Here is a 15,777-nt window from a genome sequence, read left to right as displayed (position 1 = left end):
ATCTGGAGGTCTCCGGCCCAGCTCTGATGTACTGACACCTGCCATATAGTGACAGCGACCCCTGGGGTGTGCAACCAATCCTGCCTGACAGCAATCTTCTGTTGTCAGCTCCCCCCACCCCGCCTGAGGGGTCAGTAATCCATGAGGAGGGAAACAACAGTGTGCTCCCTGGATCTAATACCGTAACAATGGCCGTGATCTGACCAGAGGGTCAGTATAGGGACCAGTGGGCGTACGTTACTGCAAGTCATCGTGTAACCTGGAGATGGTGTCCAGGAAATCCCTGTAATCCTAGTTGTGATGGATCAACTCTTGGTTCTCTACTGATCCTGAGTTACATCCTGTGTTATACCCCAGAGCTGCACTCACTATTCTGCTGGTGGGGTCACTGTGTACATACATTACTGATCCTGAGTTACATCCTGTGTTATACCCCAGAGCTGCACTCACTATCCTGCTGGTGGGGTCACTGTGTACATACATTACATTACTGATCCTGAGTTACATCCTGTATTATACCCCAGAGCTGCACTCACTATCCTGCTGGTGGGGTCACTGTGTACATACATTACATTACTGATCCTGAGTTACATCCTGTATTATACCCCAGAGCTGCACTCACTATTCTGCTGGTGGGGTCACTGTGTACAGTACATTACATTACTGATCCTGAGTTACATCCTGTATTATACTCCAGAGCTGCACTCACTATTCTGCTGGTGGGGTCACTGTGTACATACCTGGTCCTATATTATACTCCAGAGCTGCGCTCGCTCTCCTGGGACACGTGGGTGTATATTAGTCCCTGCTGATATCCATGTTTGTCTCTTTGATGACGTTGGTGATAAGTAAAGGTTTCCTGGTCTTTTAGGGACGTTGCTGGTATCCTGTACACTGCAGCCGTGTTGCCGCGCTTCGTCCCTGTGTCGGGTGCTGTAAAGTAATAAGATGGCGTTTTTGTCGTGTTTCGTCCCTGTGCGGGATGCTGTTAGGTAATGAGATGGCGGTGTTGCCACGTTTCGTCCCTGTGCAGGATGCTGTTAGGTAATGAGATGGCGGTGTTGCCACGTTTCTTCCCTGTGCTGTTAGGTAATGAGATGGCGGTGTTGCCACGTTTCTTCCCTGTGCTGTTAGGTAATGAGATGGCGGTGTTGCCACGTTTCGTCCCTGTGCGGGGTGCTGTAAGGTAATGAGATGGCGGTGTTGGTGCATCTCGTCCCTGTGCTGTAAGGTATTGAGATGGCGGTGTAAATCCCCGCTGGGTGATTGATGGCAGGCAGGGGGTGCTGGGACTTGTAGATTAGGAGACGGGATAAATATTTGATGTGGCTGATGGCAGGAGTCACCTGATCTGTACATACCATCACCTGACTACAACTCCCAGCATCCCATGCTCCATGGCGTCTGACGGTCCCCTATATATCGGATGCTCCTGTATCTCGCTCACTATGTGTTCTGCCTGGACTTTACCCCGGGAGGCGGTGATCTGTGATCCCTGTGATTGCCTGTAGATGATCTGGGATCCCTGTGATTACCTGTAGATGATCTGGGATCCCGGTGATTGCCAGTAGATGATCTGCGGTCCCTGTGATTACCTGTAGATGATCTGCGGTCCCTGTGATTGCCTGTAGATGATCTGCGGTCCCTGTGATTGCCTGTAGATGATCTGCGGTCCCTGTGATTGCCTGTAGATGATCTGCGGTCCCTGTGATTGCCTGTAGATGATCTGCGGTCCCTGTGATTGCCTGTAGATGATCTGCGGTCCCTGTGATTGCCTGTAGATGATCTGGGATCCCGGTGATTGCCTGTAGATGATCTGGGATCCCTGTGATTACCTGTAGATGATCTGGGATCCATGTGATTGCCTGTAGATGATCTGCGGTCCCTGTGATTGCCTGTAGATGATCTGGGATCCCGGTGATTGCCTGTAGATGATCTGCGGTCCCTGTGATTGCCTGTAGATGATCTGGGATTCCTGTGATTGCCTGTAGATGATCTGGGATCCTGGTGATTGCCTGTAGATGTAACAAAAGCAAAAGTGTCTGTGTGAACTACGTTCAATGTCCCAAGCGTGTCTCTCTTATTGGCTTATATATGATACCGGTGTGCTCTTGGTCATTTAGGCTGCCACAAGCCTGTATCTCAACGTGTATGTGTGTGTGTGTATATATATATATATATATATATATATATATATATATATATATATATATATATATATATATATATATATATATATATATATAATATATATATATGTACCGGAGCACCGTACTTCATAACAGATACAACTTTTCAACTTCTTATTTTATCCAAGAAAAAATGGATTAGACTCACGTTTAGTCGTTCATTTTCTTACTTTATTTTCTAATATATTCGCATGCTGGTTTGCAATGGTAGCTCTGGGCTCTTTCAGGTGTGCATAGAACGGAGTGGGCGTTCCTTACTGCCGTGATGCAACATTTCGGGGTCGCCCCCTTACTCATGCGTAAGGGGGCGACCCTGAAACGGCCTAAGCCGTGTATGGTGAGTATGATAGGACGGCGGGTGTTGTAGGACGGTGGCACTGCAATCTGCGATCTGCAATCCCTGTGATTGCCTGTAGATGATCTGCGGTCCCTGTGATTGCCTGTAGATGATCTTCGGTCCCTGTGATTGCCTGTAGATGATCTGCGGTCCCTGTGATTGCCTGTAGATGATTTGGGATCCCGGTGATTGCCTGTAGATGATCTGGGATTCCTGTGATTGCCTGTAGATGATCTGGGATCCTGGTGATTGCCTGTAGATGATCTGGGATCCCTGTGATTGCCTGTAGATGATCTGGGATCCTGGTGATTGCCTGTAGATGATCTGGGATCCCTGTGATTGCCTGTAGATGATCTGCGGTCCCTGTGATTGCCTGTAGATGATCTGGGATCCCTGTGATTGCCTGTAGATGATCTGCGGTCCCTGTGATTGCCTGTAGATGATTTGGGATCCCGGTGATTGCCTGTAGATGATCTGGGATTCCTGTGATTGCCTGTAGATGATCTGGGATCCTGGTGATTGCCTGTAGATGTAACAAAAGAAAAAGTGTCTGTGTGAACTACGTTCAATGTCCCAAGCGTGTCTCTCTCATTGGCTTATATATGATACCGGTGTGCTCTTGGTCATTTAGGCTGCCACAAGCCTGTATCTCAACGTGTATGTGTATATATATTATATATATATATATATATATATATATATATATATATATATATATATATATATATATATTATGTACCGGAGCACCGTACTTCATAACAGATACAACTTTTCAACTTCTTATTTTATCCAAAAAAAAATGGATTAGACTCACGTTTAGTCGTTCATTTTCTTACTTTATTTTCTGATATATTCGCATGCTGGTTTGCAATGGTAGCTCTGGGCTCTTTCAGGTGTGCATAGAACGGAGTGGGCGTTCCTTACTGCCGTGATGCAACATTTCGGGGTTGCCCCCTTACTCATGCGTAAGGGGGCGACCCTGAAACGGCCTAAGCCGTGTATGGTGAGTATGATAGGACGGCGGGTGTTGTAGGACGGTGGCACTGCAATCCCTGTGATTGCCTGTAGATGATCTGCGATCCCTGTGATTGCCTGTAGATGATCTGCGGTCCCTGTGATTGCCTGTAGATGATCTGCGGTCCCTGTGATTGCCTGTAGATGATCTGCGGTCCCTGTGATTGCCTGTAGATGATCTGCGGTCCCTGTGATTGCCTGTAGATGATCTGCGGTCCCTGTGATTGCCTGTAGATGATCTGCGGTCCCTGTGATTGCCTGTAGATGATCTGCGGTCCCTGTGATTGCCTGTAGATGATCTAGGATCATATGCGGATTTGTTCCTATAGATCAGGTGATCCTAATTTGGCCTCTGTATTTGCAGATAATACTCAGCTGCTGGAGAAGCAGCAAAACAACAACTACGGGACGCTTCCAGTCTTGAGGCCTAAGCCGTGTATGGTGAGTATGATAGGACGGCTGGTGTTGTAGGACGGTGGCACCCTCATGTCATGTGACGTGTGCGCCGCTCTCCTCATCTCTCCTCTTATTGCAGGAGTTTTGGGGATACCGCAGAGTAAAATGGCGCACGGTTCTCTGTTACCTCCTGTGTGTCCTCACCCTGGGGATTCCCCTCATCATCTTCCATTGGAAGCCTCGGCTCTTCGTCCTGGTCACCCACCGCCGCTGCTCCCTGGCTGAAGCCGACACGCTGGTTATTAAGGTAAATGTCTGCACCCAGATCCGGCCGGTGACCATTCAACATGGATCCCGGGTGATAACGCCGCCATCTCTGTGCTTCTTTTTAGGATGTCTTTGGGCAGATGTTCATTGTGGATGTACAGGAGGAGCACGGCGTAGATCCCAGGTAACAACAACCTATGTAAAGTGGCTGACAAGATGGCGGCACCCAGGATGCCTCGGTGTTACCTGCTGAAGTTTGGAGGCACCTCTTTATGGTTTCTATGATGTATGGCGTCTCTAACGCTCTTCATGTTCACAGCCTGCAGGTCAGCAACATGGGGCGGCTGGGGGCTTCAGCAGCGGCGGGCAGCGTGGCTCTGGCTGTCGGGGAAGAGGAGGAGTTTAAGGATACGATTCAGCTGCACCACAAAGAGGAGGTAAAAGACCATCATCATCCTGCTCCTCATCATCGTTATCATCATCATCCTTAGTACTGACAGTCTCTGATCTCTGTGTGTATGTAGGACGGGCACAGTCTCTGATCTCTCTGTATATGTAGAACGGGCACAGTCTCTGATCTCTGTATATGTAGGACGGGCACAGTCTCTGATCTCTCTGTATATGTAGAACGGGCACAGTCTCTGATCTCTGTATATGTAGCACGGGTACAGTCACTGATCTCTGTATATGTAGCACGGGTACAGTCACTGATCTCTGTATATGCAGGACGGGCACAGTCTCTGATCTCTGTATATGTAGGACAGGCACAGTCTCTGATCTCTGTATATGCAAACCGGGCACAGTCTGTGATCTCTGTATATGTAGGACGGGCACAGTTTCTGATCTCTGTATATGTAGGACAGGCACAGTCTGTGATCTCTGTATATGCAGGACGGGCACAGTCTGTGATCTCTGTATATGTAGGACGGGCACAGTCTCTGATCTCTGTATATACAGGACGGGCACAGTCTCTTATCTCTGTATATGATCTGCTGGCACAGTCTCTGATCTCTGTATATACAGGACGGGCACAGTCTCTGATCTCTGTATATGTAGGACAGGCACAGTCTCTGATCTCTGTATATGTAGGACAGGCACAGTCTCTGATCTCTGTATATGCAGGACGGGCACAGTCTGTGATCTCTGTATATGCAGGACGGGCACAGTCTCTGATCTCTGTATATGCAGGACGGGCACAGTCTGTGATCTCTGTATATGCAGGACGGGCACAGTCTCTGATCTCTGTATATGCAGGACGGGCACAGTCTGTGATCTCTGTATATGCAGGACGGGCACAGTCTGTGATCTCTGTATATACAGGATGGGCACAGTCTCTGATCTCTGTATATGTAGGACAGGCACAGTCTGTGATCTCTGTATATGTAGGACAGGCACAGTCTCTGATCTCTGTATATGTAGGACAGGCACAGTCTCTGATCTCTGTATATACAGGACGGGCACAGTCTCTGATCTCTGTATATGATCTGCTGGCACAGTCTCTGATGTATGGTCTTGGTTTTCTTTCGGCAGCCTCACATCCTGCGTTACTTTCTTTTCGAGGGGATGCGCTACATCTGGAGGGAGCAGTCCATGAACTTTGTGAGAGTCAGGTAAGGTGATGCCAGGCTCTTCATTACTACTACTATGACAACTCTGCTGGTCACGTGTGAGATTATAGGGAATGTTTTTGCTCACAGTTCACTGGATGAAGGATTGACATGCGGCGAGGTTCATGCCTACAAGTCTGGCCTGAGCCAATCGGACCACAATAACCGGTGAGTCCCAGGCGGAGGCTACACTGTAGAGGAGGCTGGGGCCCCCCAGGGAGGCTACACTGTAGAGGAGGCTGGGGCCCCCCAGGGAGGCTACACTGTAGAGGAGGCTGGGGCCCCCCAGGGAGGCTACACTGTAGAGGAGGCTGGGGCCCCCCAGGGAGGCTACACTGTAGAGGAGGCTGGGGCCCCCCAGGGAGGCTACACTGTAGAGGAGGCTGGGGCCCCCCAGGGAGGCTACACTGTAGAGGAGGCTGGGGCCCCCCAGGGAGGCTACACTGTAGAGGAGGCTGGGGCCCCCCAGGGAGGCTACACTGTAGAGGAGGCTGGGGCCCCACAGGGAAGTGCTGTATGTCCTCTTTGTCCCTGTTGTTCAGTATTTTCCTCCATGTTTTCTTGCAGGAAGTTGATTTATGGTCCTAATGAGATTGATGTCCCTGTGAAGTCGTACAGGCAGCTCCTAGTGGAGGAGGTGAGTCACTGCAGGTGCTGGAGCCTCCCCTGGATAGGGAACTTGTATCTCTGTGTCCTGACTGGTGCCGGTCCTTCTGATCAGCAATTGTTGCCTCTCCTGACAGGTCCTGAATCCCTTCTACATCTTCCAAGTCTTCAGCATAGTCCTCTGGATCTGTGAGCAGTATTATTACTACGCCACCTGTATCTTCCTCATATCCATCATCTCCATCGCCCTCTCCCTCTATGAGACCCGGAAGGTAAGATGTGTAACCGCCGTCCCCTGACATCACCCAGCGATGGACGCCATCTTATCCCTGCAGGGTCTATACTGTGGATGCTCCCACAATGCATTGCTTCTGTTTTTCTCCACAGCAAAGTGTCACCCTGCGCAATATGGTGAAGATGTCAGTGAGCGTGATGGTGCGGAGATCAACCGGAGGTGAGGGCAGATCCCTGATAGTGTCTGACCTAACACCTCCAAATGTGGCTGTGGGATACAGTGATCGACACAGAAGAGGAGCGCAATACTGAGATCTAATGATCCCATACTACACCATATACTGAACCTCCCCTACCCCTGTATACTATACAGAGCCAGGTAACCCCTACCCCTGTGTACTATACAGAGCCAGGAAACCCCTACCCCTGTATACTATATCGAGCCAGGAAACCCCTACCCCCTGTGACACGGTGCATCATTGCTGTCTTGACCTGACATCTATCTTCCTCCTCCTCTTCATCATCCTCCTTATACTCCTCATCCTCCCACTGTCTGTTATTTCAGAGGAGCTGCTATTGGACTCTCCGGACCTTGTTCCTGGGGATTGCATCCTCCTGCCCCCGGAGGGGTTATTATTGCCGTGTGATGCTGCCCTGCTGTCGGGGGAGTGTATGGTTAACGAGAGCATGCTGACCGGTGAGTGGATGTCACATACGGCCAGTGGTTGACTTTGTGCACTCCGGGCTCTTGGTTACTCGGAGGCGCCATTGTCCCTGCTGTCTGCTGTAACCGTGTGTTAGGAGGTGACGCTCCCTGCCCTTTCACCGGTGTGAGCCCCAGCGCCATAGAATCACTTTATTAGCCTCACATTATGCTAGCCTCTGCCCCCCTCCCCACCTCAGGCTAACCTCTCTGCCCCCTTCCCCACCGCAGGCTAGCCTCTCTGCCCCCCCTCCCCACATACACTACCTGCAGACCATCCCCTCTTCCTCTATAGTGTACTGCAGACTCAGGGGAGGGAAGGCTGCACAGCAGAGCCTGGGATCACCCATACAGACATGTATTATAATCCACCTCTATATACAGCATTACGACCCTGGGTTGGTCACATGACTTCTCTATAATTCATACAAAGTTTCTTGTAACTTTTAGGTGAAAGTGTTCCAGAAATGAAGACCCCGTTACCTGATGACCCCTCTGCAGCCGACACTGTTTATTCCACAGACGCCCATCGCCGCCACACCCTGTTCTGTGGAACCCAAATCATACAGGCCAAGAGCTACCTGGACAAGGAAGTCATCGCTGTTGTCATAAAGACAGGTATCACATGATCAGAAGGAGCCTGATAAGTGCAGTCACTGTGTACATACATTACATTACTGATCCTGAGTTACATCCTGTATTATACCCCAGAGCTGCACTCACTATTCTGCTGGTGAGGTCACTGTGTACATACATTACTGATCCTGAGTTACGATATACTCTTGCTCTTCATGCTTTCAGGTTTTTGCACTGCGAAGGGAAACCTCATCAGCTCCATCCTGCACCCTAAACCCATCTTCTTTAAGTTCTACCGGGACTCTCTGAAGTTCATCCTGGTCCTGGCTGTATTCGGTAAGGGTTTGGCGGCCGTTCTCCTGTGTGGTTGTGCCGGCTGCACGTCCTCCTTCCTGTTATTGGGGATGTAACGGCTTCTCCTCTCTTACAGCCGTGGTCGGGACCATCTACAGCACGGTCATGCACATCCTGTATAAGGTAGGTGTTCTCTATACCCGCTGCCTGCTGCCCACCCCCCTGACATGTGACGCTGATTCCCCCCCCCCCCCCCCCCCCCCCCGCTTGTCTCCTGACCAGGATGCCGTATCTCAGATCATTATAAGAGCCCTCGATGTCATCACTATCATTGTGCCGCCTGCTCTCCCGGCCGCTATGACGGTGGGCACTATTTATGCCCAGAACCGGCTGAAGAAGAAAGGAATATTCTGCATCAGTCCTCCGCGCATCAACGTCAGTGGCAAGATAAAGATGGTGTGCTTCGATAAGGTAGGTGGGTTCCCTCATACTGGCACCTTCATAGACGTGGTGCCTGGTGAGAAGTCTGCTGTGCCAGGGTGATGCCACATCTGGTACCTGGGTCTATGCTGTGTTACTACCTCTATATTGCTGGTATGAGAGCCGTCCTCTTGTGCTTCCAGACAGGAACACTGACAGAGGAAGGCCTGGATGTGTGGGGAGTCGTTCCCTTGGAGGGCTTCAACTTCCTGCCCATCGTCCATGATGCCCGATCACTGCCCGATGGACACTTGTTATATGCACTGGCCGCCTGCCACTCCATCACCCTTCTCAATGGACATCCCATCGGTGACCAGATGGATCTGAAGATGGTGGAGTCCACAGGCTGGGTGAGGGTCCTGGGGTGCCCGCCGCCTCCTGACTATCAGTATTGTTATTGTGCTGCCAACGTTTCCTCTGATTTATAGCTGATGTCCTGTCTTCTGCGTTATCGTCGCTTATAAATATGTTTGCTGTGTTGTAGAGACAATTTGTAGAGGTAACCAGGAGAAGCACTCGGCTGATCACTTCTCTCTCCTCACTGCTGAGGACTGGTTCTATAGTAAGTCTATGGAGCGAGAGGAGAGAAGCGTTTAGCTGAACTCTTCTCTGGCTCATTGTAGCAGTTGCTGGAGGTCTCGGCAGCCGGTCCTCCACTGAGTGGGTTTGTATTTTTTTAGATAACTTTATAAATCGTTTTGTGACTTTCTTATTTATCGCTTTCAGATCCTGGAAGACGGAAATGTTAATTCACAAACAGAGGACGTATTTGGGACTAAAGTTCTGTCCGTGATGAAGCCTCCGAGCCTGGAGGAGCAGCCGCACGGGCCGGTAAATGCAATTTTCATAGTTACTTTATAGCCCAGCGTGCAGTGGCTGGAACACTCATCTGGCCTGTGATGGGTTAAATGTGAGGTTTCTTCTCATTAAGCGCCCCCTGGAGTCCATCCTGTGCATTACAGTTATGGTCACCTGTTTTACTGTCCCTGCGGCTGACAATGCCTTTGTCTCTTCCCCAGAAACATGAGGTGCCTGTGGGGGTCCTGCAGAGGTTCCCCTTTTCCTCTGGTCTTCAGAGGATGAGCGTTATAGCCAAACTCCCCGACCACCAGCCTGAGCTGTATATGAAGGGAGCCCCGGAGATGGTGGCCAGTCTGTGCAGAGCAGACACAGGTGAGCTGTCCGGACCGAGTGGTCACCTCTCCTGGCATGGGCGCCGTGTCTCATCCTCGCTGTATTGTTTGTATTACACCAGTGCCCCCCGACTTCACGGCGATGCTGCGGCAGTACACGCAGGATGGATACCGGGTGCTGGGGTTCGCTCATAAACCTCTCCAGTCAGTGTGGACGTTTGAGGAGGCGCAGTCCATCACCAGGTCAGCGTCTGGAGTTACTGATCTATTGGTCACAGTCTATAGAGTGAGCAAGTCCCATGTGTGATCGATCCCTTCATCCTGCTCCGGATTTACATATCGGAAGGCTCAGGCTTTGCAGCCTAGGTGTGACGTGTTGCGCTGTTGCCTTTTGCTACGTTGCAGCTAGTGGATGTGAATGTGTTTTGTGTTGTGGCCCACAAGTTGCCTGAGATCCGCCCAGGATGGGTTTCTGGTTGTGGTAACGTGTAGTCCTCAGAATGGTTCCATTCTCTTCTCTTCTATCAGCCAACGCAGCAATCTGGGGTCACGCAACCCGTTGTGCAGCCAAAGTCTCTGTAATGGGATGAGGCGATCTGTGATGGTGCCCGCTGGCTCCTCTACATACGGTGCCGGCTTCTCTATAGTCAGGATCCATAGCTGACATCTTCTCCCTCCCATATCTTGCAGAGACTCGGCAGAATGTGATCTAATTTTCTCTGGGTTCCTGGTGATGAAGAACGTCCTTAAACCAGAGACTGCGCCGGTCATTTACTCGCTGAGGAGAGCCAATATACGGACGGTCATGGTGACGGGTGAGTGTCTGGCCGCACTCACTCTCGTGACCTGTCAGCATGGCGGATGTCTCACCCTTGTCTCCATTCTGTAGGGGATAACATGCTGACGGCCGTGAATGTCGCAAGAAGCTGTCACCTGGTGGAGCCCGCCGAGAGGATTTTCTTTGTGAATGCGTCTCCCCCCACGTATAATAGCTCGGCCACCCTGAAGTTCATCTCGGCAGAGGCGACGCTAGGGGAAGAGACCAGAGAGGTAAATTGTCTTCTTTATAGAGCTTGAACATGCGGCAGAGCCCAGGGGGGATGAGGGGACCCTCACACCGGGCCGCCACAGGAGCCGTCATCCTCATCAACTTCTCCTTCTTAATGCAGGGACTGTACCAGCATGGCGGAGTCTTCCTGGACAGGGGGCCTTATTGTTTTGCAATGAATGGAAAATCCTTTGCAGCCCTGTCTGACTACTTCCCTGATCTCAAGCCCAAGGTAAGATGGTGGATTGTGCTTCTCTATATCTGATGAGCAGTATACAAAGCAAAACCTTACCCAAACACAGAAGTCCCCAACCTGTGACTATGCAGCTGTGGTAGAACTACAACTCCCAGCATGCCCTGACCACATTAATCAGAGCAGTGATTTGCACCCTGTGACTATCCAGCTGTGGTAGAACTAAAACTCCCAGCATGTCCTGACTGCATTACTCATTACATGGATAGACACAGGGTGGAGATCACTTCTCTATGTAATAAGTAATGCCGTCAGGGCATGCTGGGAGTTGTAGTTATGCTGCAGCTGGACGGCCACAGAGTGGAGATCACTGCTCTGTGTAATGAGTGATGCAGTCAGGGCATGCTGCAAGTTGTAGTTCTGCCACAGCTGGATAGTCACAGGTTGGGGATTTCTGCTCTTTGTAATGAGTGATGTGGTCAAGGCATGCTGGGAGTTGTAGTTCTTCCACAGTTAGTCACAGGGTGGACATCGCTTCCTTAACTCTGGCAGAACTACATCTCCCAGCATGCCCTGACTGCATTACTCACTACACGGAGCAGTAATTCCCAACCTGTGACCATCAACCTGTGGCAGAACCCCCAGCATGTCCTGACCGTATTGCTCATTACACAGAGCAGTGATCTTCACCCTGTGACCATCCAGCTGTTGCAGAACTACAACTCCCAGCATGCCCTGACCCCATTACACTGAGCAGTGATCTCCACCCTGTGGCAGAACTATACCTCCCAGCATGCTCTGCTTATGTTATCAGGGCATGCTGGAGGTGTAGTCCCTCAGTAGCTGGACAGGGACAGGTTGGGGAGCACTGGTCCGGTGTGTCTACCTTAGATAGTTGCTTCTGCAGCTTCCAGACACATCTGTGTCAGATCAGAGACGCTCCCCTGGCATCCCGCTGCATTGCACGATATGCGGTGTGTCAGGTTACGTAGCTGTACCGTTATAGGCGTAGTTATTGCAGGGTATACGGTGTGTCAGGTTATGTAGCTGTACTGGTGTATAAGCGTTGTTATTGTACAGTATATGGTGTGTTAGGTTGTGTAGCTGTACTGGTATAAGCGTTGTTATTGTACAGTATACGGTGTGTCAGGTTATGTAGCTGTACCGTTATAAGCGTTGTTATTGTACAGTATACGGTGTGTCAGGTTATATAGCTGTACCGTTATAAGCGTTGTTATTGTACAGTATACGGTGTGTCAGGTTATGTAGCTGTATTGTTATAAGCGTTGTTATTGTACAGTATACGGTGTGTCAGGTTATGTAGCTGTACTGGTATAAGCGTTATTGTACAGTATACGGTGTGTCAGGTTATGTAGCTGTACCGTTATAGGCGTAGTTATTGCAGGGTATACGGTGTGTCAGGTTATGTAGCTGTACTGGTATAAGCGTTGTTATTGTACAGTATACGGTGTGTTAGGTTGTGTAGCTGTACTGGTATAAGCGTTATTGTACAGTATACGGTGTGTCAGGTTATGTAGCTGTACTGGTATAAGCGTTATTGTACAGTATACGGTGTGTCAGGTTATGTAGCTGTACCGTTATAAGCGTTGTTATTGTACAGTATACGGTGTGTCAGGTTATGTAGCTGTACCGCTATAAGCGTTATTGTACAGTATACGGTGTGTCAGGTTGTGTAGCTGTACTGGTATAAGCGTTATTGTACAGTATACGGTGTGTCAGGGTATGTAGCTGTACCGCTATGTGTTGTTATTGTACAGTATACGGTGTGTCAGGGTATGTAGCTGTACCGCTATGTGTTGTTATTGTACAGTATACGGTGTGTCAGGTTATGTAGCTGTACCGCTATAAGCGTTATTGTACAGTATACGGTGTGTAAGGTTATGTAGCTGTACCGCTATAAGCGTTGTTATTGTACAGTATACGGTGTGTCAGGTTATGTAGCTGTACCGCTATAAGCGTTATTGTACAGTATACGGTGTGTAAGGTTATGTAGCTGTACCGCTATAAGCGTTCTTATTGTACAGTATATGGTGTGTTAGGTTGTGTAGCTGTACTGGTATAAGCGTTGTTATTGTACAGTATACGGTGTGTCAGGTTATGTAGCTGTACTGGTATAAGCGTTGTTATTGTACAGTATACGGTGTCAGGTTATGTAGCTGTACCGCTATAAGCGTTCTTATTGTACAGTATACGGTGTCAGGTTATGTAGCTGTACCGCTATAAGCGTTGTTGTTGTACAGTATACGGTGTGTCAGGTTATGTAGCTGTACCGCTATAAGCGTTGTTATTGTACAGTATACGGTGTGTCAGGTTATGTAGCTGTACCGCTATAAGCGTTGTTATTGCACGTCTCATCTTTTTCATCTCTCGATCCTCAGATTCTCATTCACGCTGCTGTTTTTGCCCGGATGTCACCGGACCAGAAGACAGAGCTGGTGCGCGATTTCCAGGATCTGCAGTGAGTGACTGGAACTAGATGGTGGTGTCTCCCCACATACACCGCTACCTCCGCTGCCATTGCTTCCACTTCCTCGATTACTTTCTGTCCTATAGCTATAACCGGTGTAACCTCATGACTCGCACCGACTCGCTCTCAGACATTCACGTGACCCAGTGCCAATGCTACACCTATAGACCATGTCGTCAGCAGTATCCATTCACAGACAGGTAGCAGAGGCACTCGCCCATCTTTATCCCATATTTAGGCAATACACGTGGAGTGGATGAGAACAGGCTCCAGCTGTTCTGCATGTCACACCTGAGAACAAGCTCGCTGCGTCTGTGAAACAGCTGGAGCCTGTGAGCTTGTCTACTCCACGTGTACTGCCTGAATATGGAATAAAGATGGGTGAGTGTCTCTGCTACCTGTCTGTGAATGGATGATGTGCTGGCATCTCTCTGGGCCGGTTAGTGGGACCTGTTACTCTGTGGGACGTGATGTGGTCTCCACCATAGGAACCTTCTTGCCTTTGATCCCTATAGGGTGGAGGGGATGTGAGCACCTATGGCTTCCCCTATGTGATCCTGACCTTGTTCTCCGCAGCTACTGTGTGGGGATGTGCGGTGACGGAGCCAATGACTGCGGGGCCTTGAAAGCTGCAGATGTTGGGATCTCTCTGTCAGATGCTGAAGCCTCAGTCGCTTCTCCATTTACATCCAGACTGTACAACATTGAGTGCGTCCCCATCGTCATCCGGTCAGTCTCTATGTATCGGGGTTTCCCTCCCTTTACTCCAGGGGGCACAGCCATAATCAGTGACTCCAGCTTTAAGTCTCTTGAAGTCTGACCTCCGACTCCTGCTCAGTCTCTCCTCCATGCTTGACGCTGCAGCTCGGCTTGTTCTGCTTGGCTGCTGTGTGTAAGCAGAAGCTCCGCAGGAAGTCAAGGAGAGATTATAATCTTCTGTCCATACTGTAATATAATCAAGTAGCAGTGAGAAGGTGGAAGAGCAGAGAAGCTCTGAGGGGAGGAGCTTCATTATGTGGGAGGGGCCTGGGGCAAATGATCTTGTCTTATCGGTGGCGCTCATGCTGTTTGTGTCTTGCAGGGAGGGACGCTGCTCGCTGGAGACCTCCTTTCAGGTGTTTAAGTACATGGCCATGTACAGCCTGACCCAGTTCATCACCGTGCTGCTCCTGTATACTGTGAGTGATCTGGCTGGTATACATTCAGTGTCAGGGGGGAGGGAGTGGGTTGGGGGCCACAGTCTGTCCATGGGGGCCGGGGTCCTATGTTCTGCTCTCTCTTACAGGTGGACACCAATCTGGGCGACTTCCAGTTCCTCCTGATTGACCTGGTGATCACCACCACTGTGGCTGTGTTGATGGGCAGGACCGGGCCGGCCAATGAGCTGGGGTTAAGACGGCCGCTGGGCACGTTGATCAGTATCCCAGTTCTGGGAAGCCTCGTTGTTCAGACCTGTCTGATTCTTGTAGTCCAGCTGCTGTCTTATTTCCTCACGGAGTCGCAGCCATGGTCAGTATGGGAGCGTTACTCCCACAGTCTGGTCATGGGGGGCATATTCAGGCTCCTATGCTGCCATCTAGTGGTAGCTTATCAGAATGCGGATTGTCTTCCTGCAGGTTTGTCCCTGTGAACACCACCAGCTCATTGCCACAAAACCTGCCAAACTACGAGAACACGGCCATCTTCTGTGTGTCCGGATTTCAGTACCTGATTCTCTGCGTAGTTGTCTCTAAGGGATATCCTTTCCGGAAGCCACTGTACACCAACAGTGAGTAACTTTGTACTAAACCCAGGGCTGCCCCCAGTAACCTGTATAATCCACAAGGTGAAGGATAGCCACCGACTGACCCAGACTATCCTACTTCTCACTATGTATAAGTAAGGTTATGTACATGATCTGCCCCGGTGACCAGTCTGGTGGTCGGCATTGTGTTCCCACAATCCTCTGGGCTAGGCTGTGATGGCAGTCATACCTCTCTGACCTGTGATGTTTCCCCCCTCAGTTGTGTTCCTCATCGCTCTCCTCCTGCTGCTCGCCATGATGCTCTGGATCACTATTTACCCCCTGAAGTTTATGGTGTCGATCCTCAACCTCAAAGTCATCAGCGACTTCAACTTTAAGTTTGTGTTAATTGGAATTGTAGCGGTGAACTTCATTGCTGCTTTCATTGTGGAGGTGAGTGATGCTGGGGGGCAGTAAGCGGCCGTGAGG

The 15,777-nt window shown here is 50.0% G+C and overlaps 1 protein-coding gene across 2 annotated transcripts in view; it reads left to right on the top strand.

The window, feature by feature from the left end:
* Positions 1-15,777, top strand: part of ATP13A2 (ATPase cation transporting 13A2) — a 40,862-nt gene that overhangs the window by 23,047 nt on the left and 2,038 nt on the right. For both annotated transcript variants that reach the window (XM_069949059.1, XM_069949060.1), the window contains exons 2-28: positions 3,905-3,981; positions 4,076-4,243; positions 4,329-4,387; positions 4,523-4,640; positions 5,734-5,813; positions 5,901-5,978; positions 6,378-6,447; positions 6,554-6,688; positions 6,804-6,870; positions 7,216-7,347; positions 7,804-7,971; positions 8,155-8,265; positions 8,360-8,406; positions 8,506-8,694; positions 8,847-9,053; positions 9,430-9,534; positions 9,723-9,876; positions 9,959-10,079; positions 10,527-10,651; positions 10,726-10,886; positions 11,006-11,116; positions 13,477-13,556; positions 14,142-14,294; positions 14,647-14,743; positions 14,851-15,074; positions 15,182-15,333; positions 15,569-15,741. In XM_069949059.1, coding sequence (XP_069805160.1) covers positions 3,905-3,981; positions 4,076-4,243; positions 4,329-4,387; positions 4,523-4,640; positions 5,734-5,813; positions 5,901-5,978; positions 6,378-6,447; positions 6,554-6,688; positions 6,804-6,870; positions 7,216-7,347; positions 7,804-7,971; positions 8,155-8,265; positions 8,360-8,406; positions 8,506-8,694; positions 8,847-9,053; positions 9,430-9,534; positions 9,723-9,876; positions 9,959-10,079; positions 10,527-10,651; positions 10,726-10,886; positions 11,006-11,116; positions 13,477-13,556; positions 14,142-14,294; positions 14,647-14,743; positions 14,851-15,074; positions 15,182-15,333; positions 15,569-15,741 — 3,362 coding nt within the window. The remainder of the gene's footprint in view (positions 1-3,904; positions 3,982-4,075; positions 4,244-4,328; positions 4,388-4,522; positions 4,641-5,733; positions 5,814-5,900; positions 5,979-6,377; positions 6,448-6,553; positions 6,689-6,803; positions 6,871-7,215; positions 7,348-7,803; positions 7,972-8,154; positions 8,266-8,359; positions 8,407-8,505; positions 8,695-8,846; positions 9,054-9,429; positions 9,535-9,722; positions 9,877-9,958; positions 10,080-10,526; positions 10,652-10,725; positions 10,887-11,005; positions 11,117-13,476; positions 13,557-14,141; positions 14,295-14,646; positions 14,744-14,850; positions 15,075-15,181; positions 15,334-15,568; positions 15,742-15,777) is intronic.

Source organism: Dendropsophus ebraccatus, chromosome 12, assembly GCF_027789765.1.
Source record: "Dendropsophus ebraccatus isolate aDenEbr1 chromosome 12, aDenEbr1.pat, whole genome shotgun sequence".
NCBI classification, from domain to species: Eukaryota; Metazoa; Chordata; class Amphibia; order Anura; family Hylidae; genus Dendropsophus; species Dendropsophus ebraccatus.
Note: the sequence above shows the minus strand (reverse complement) of the source record. Positions and strands in the feature narration are given on the sequence as shown.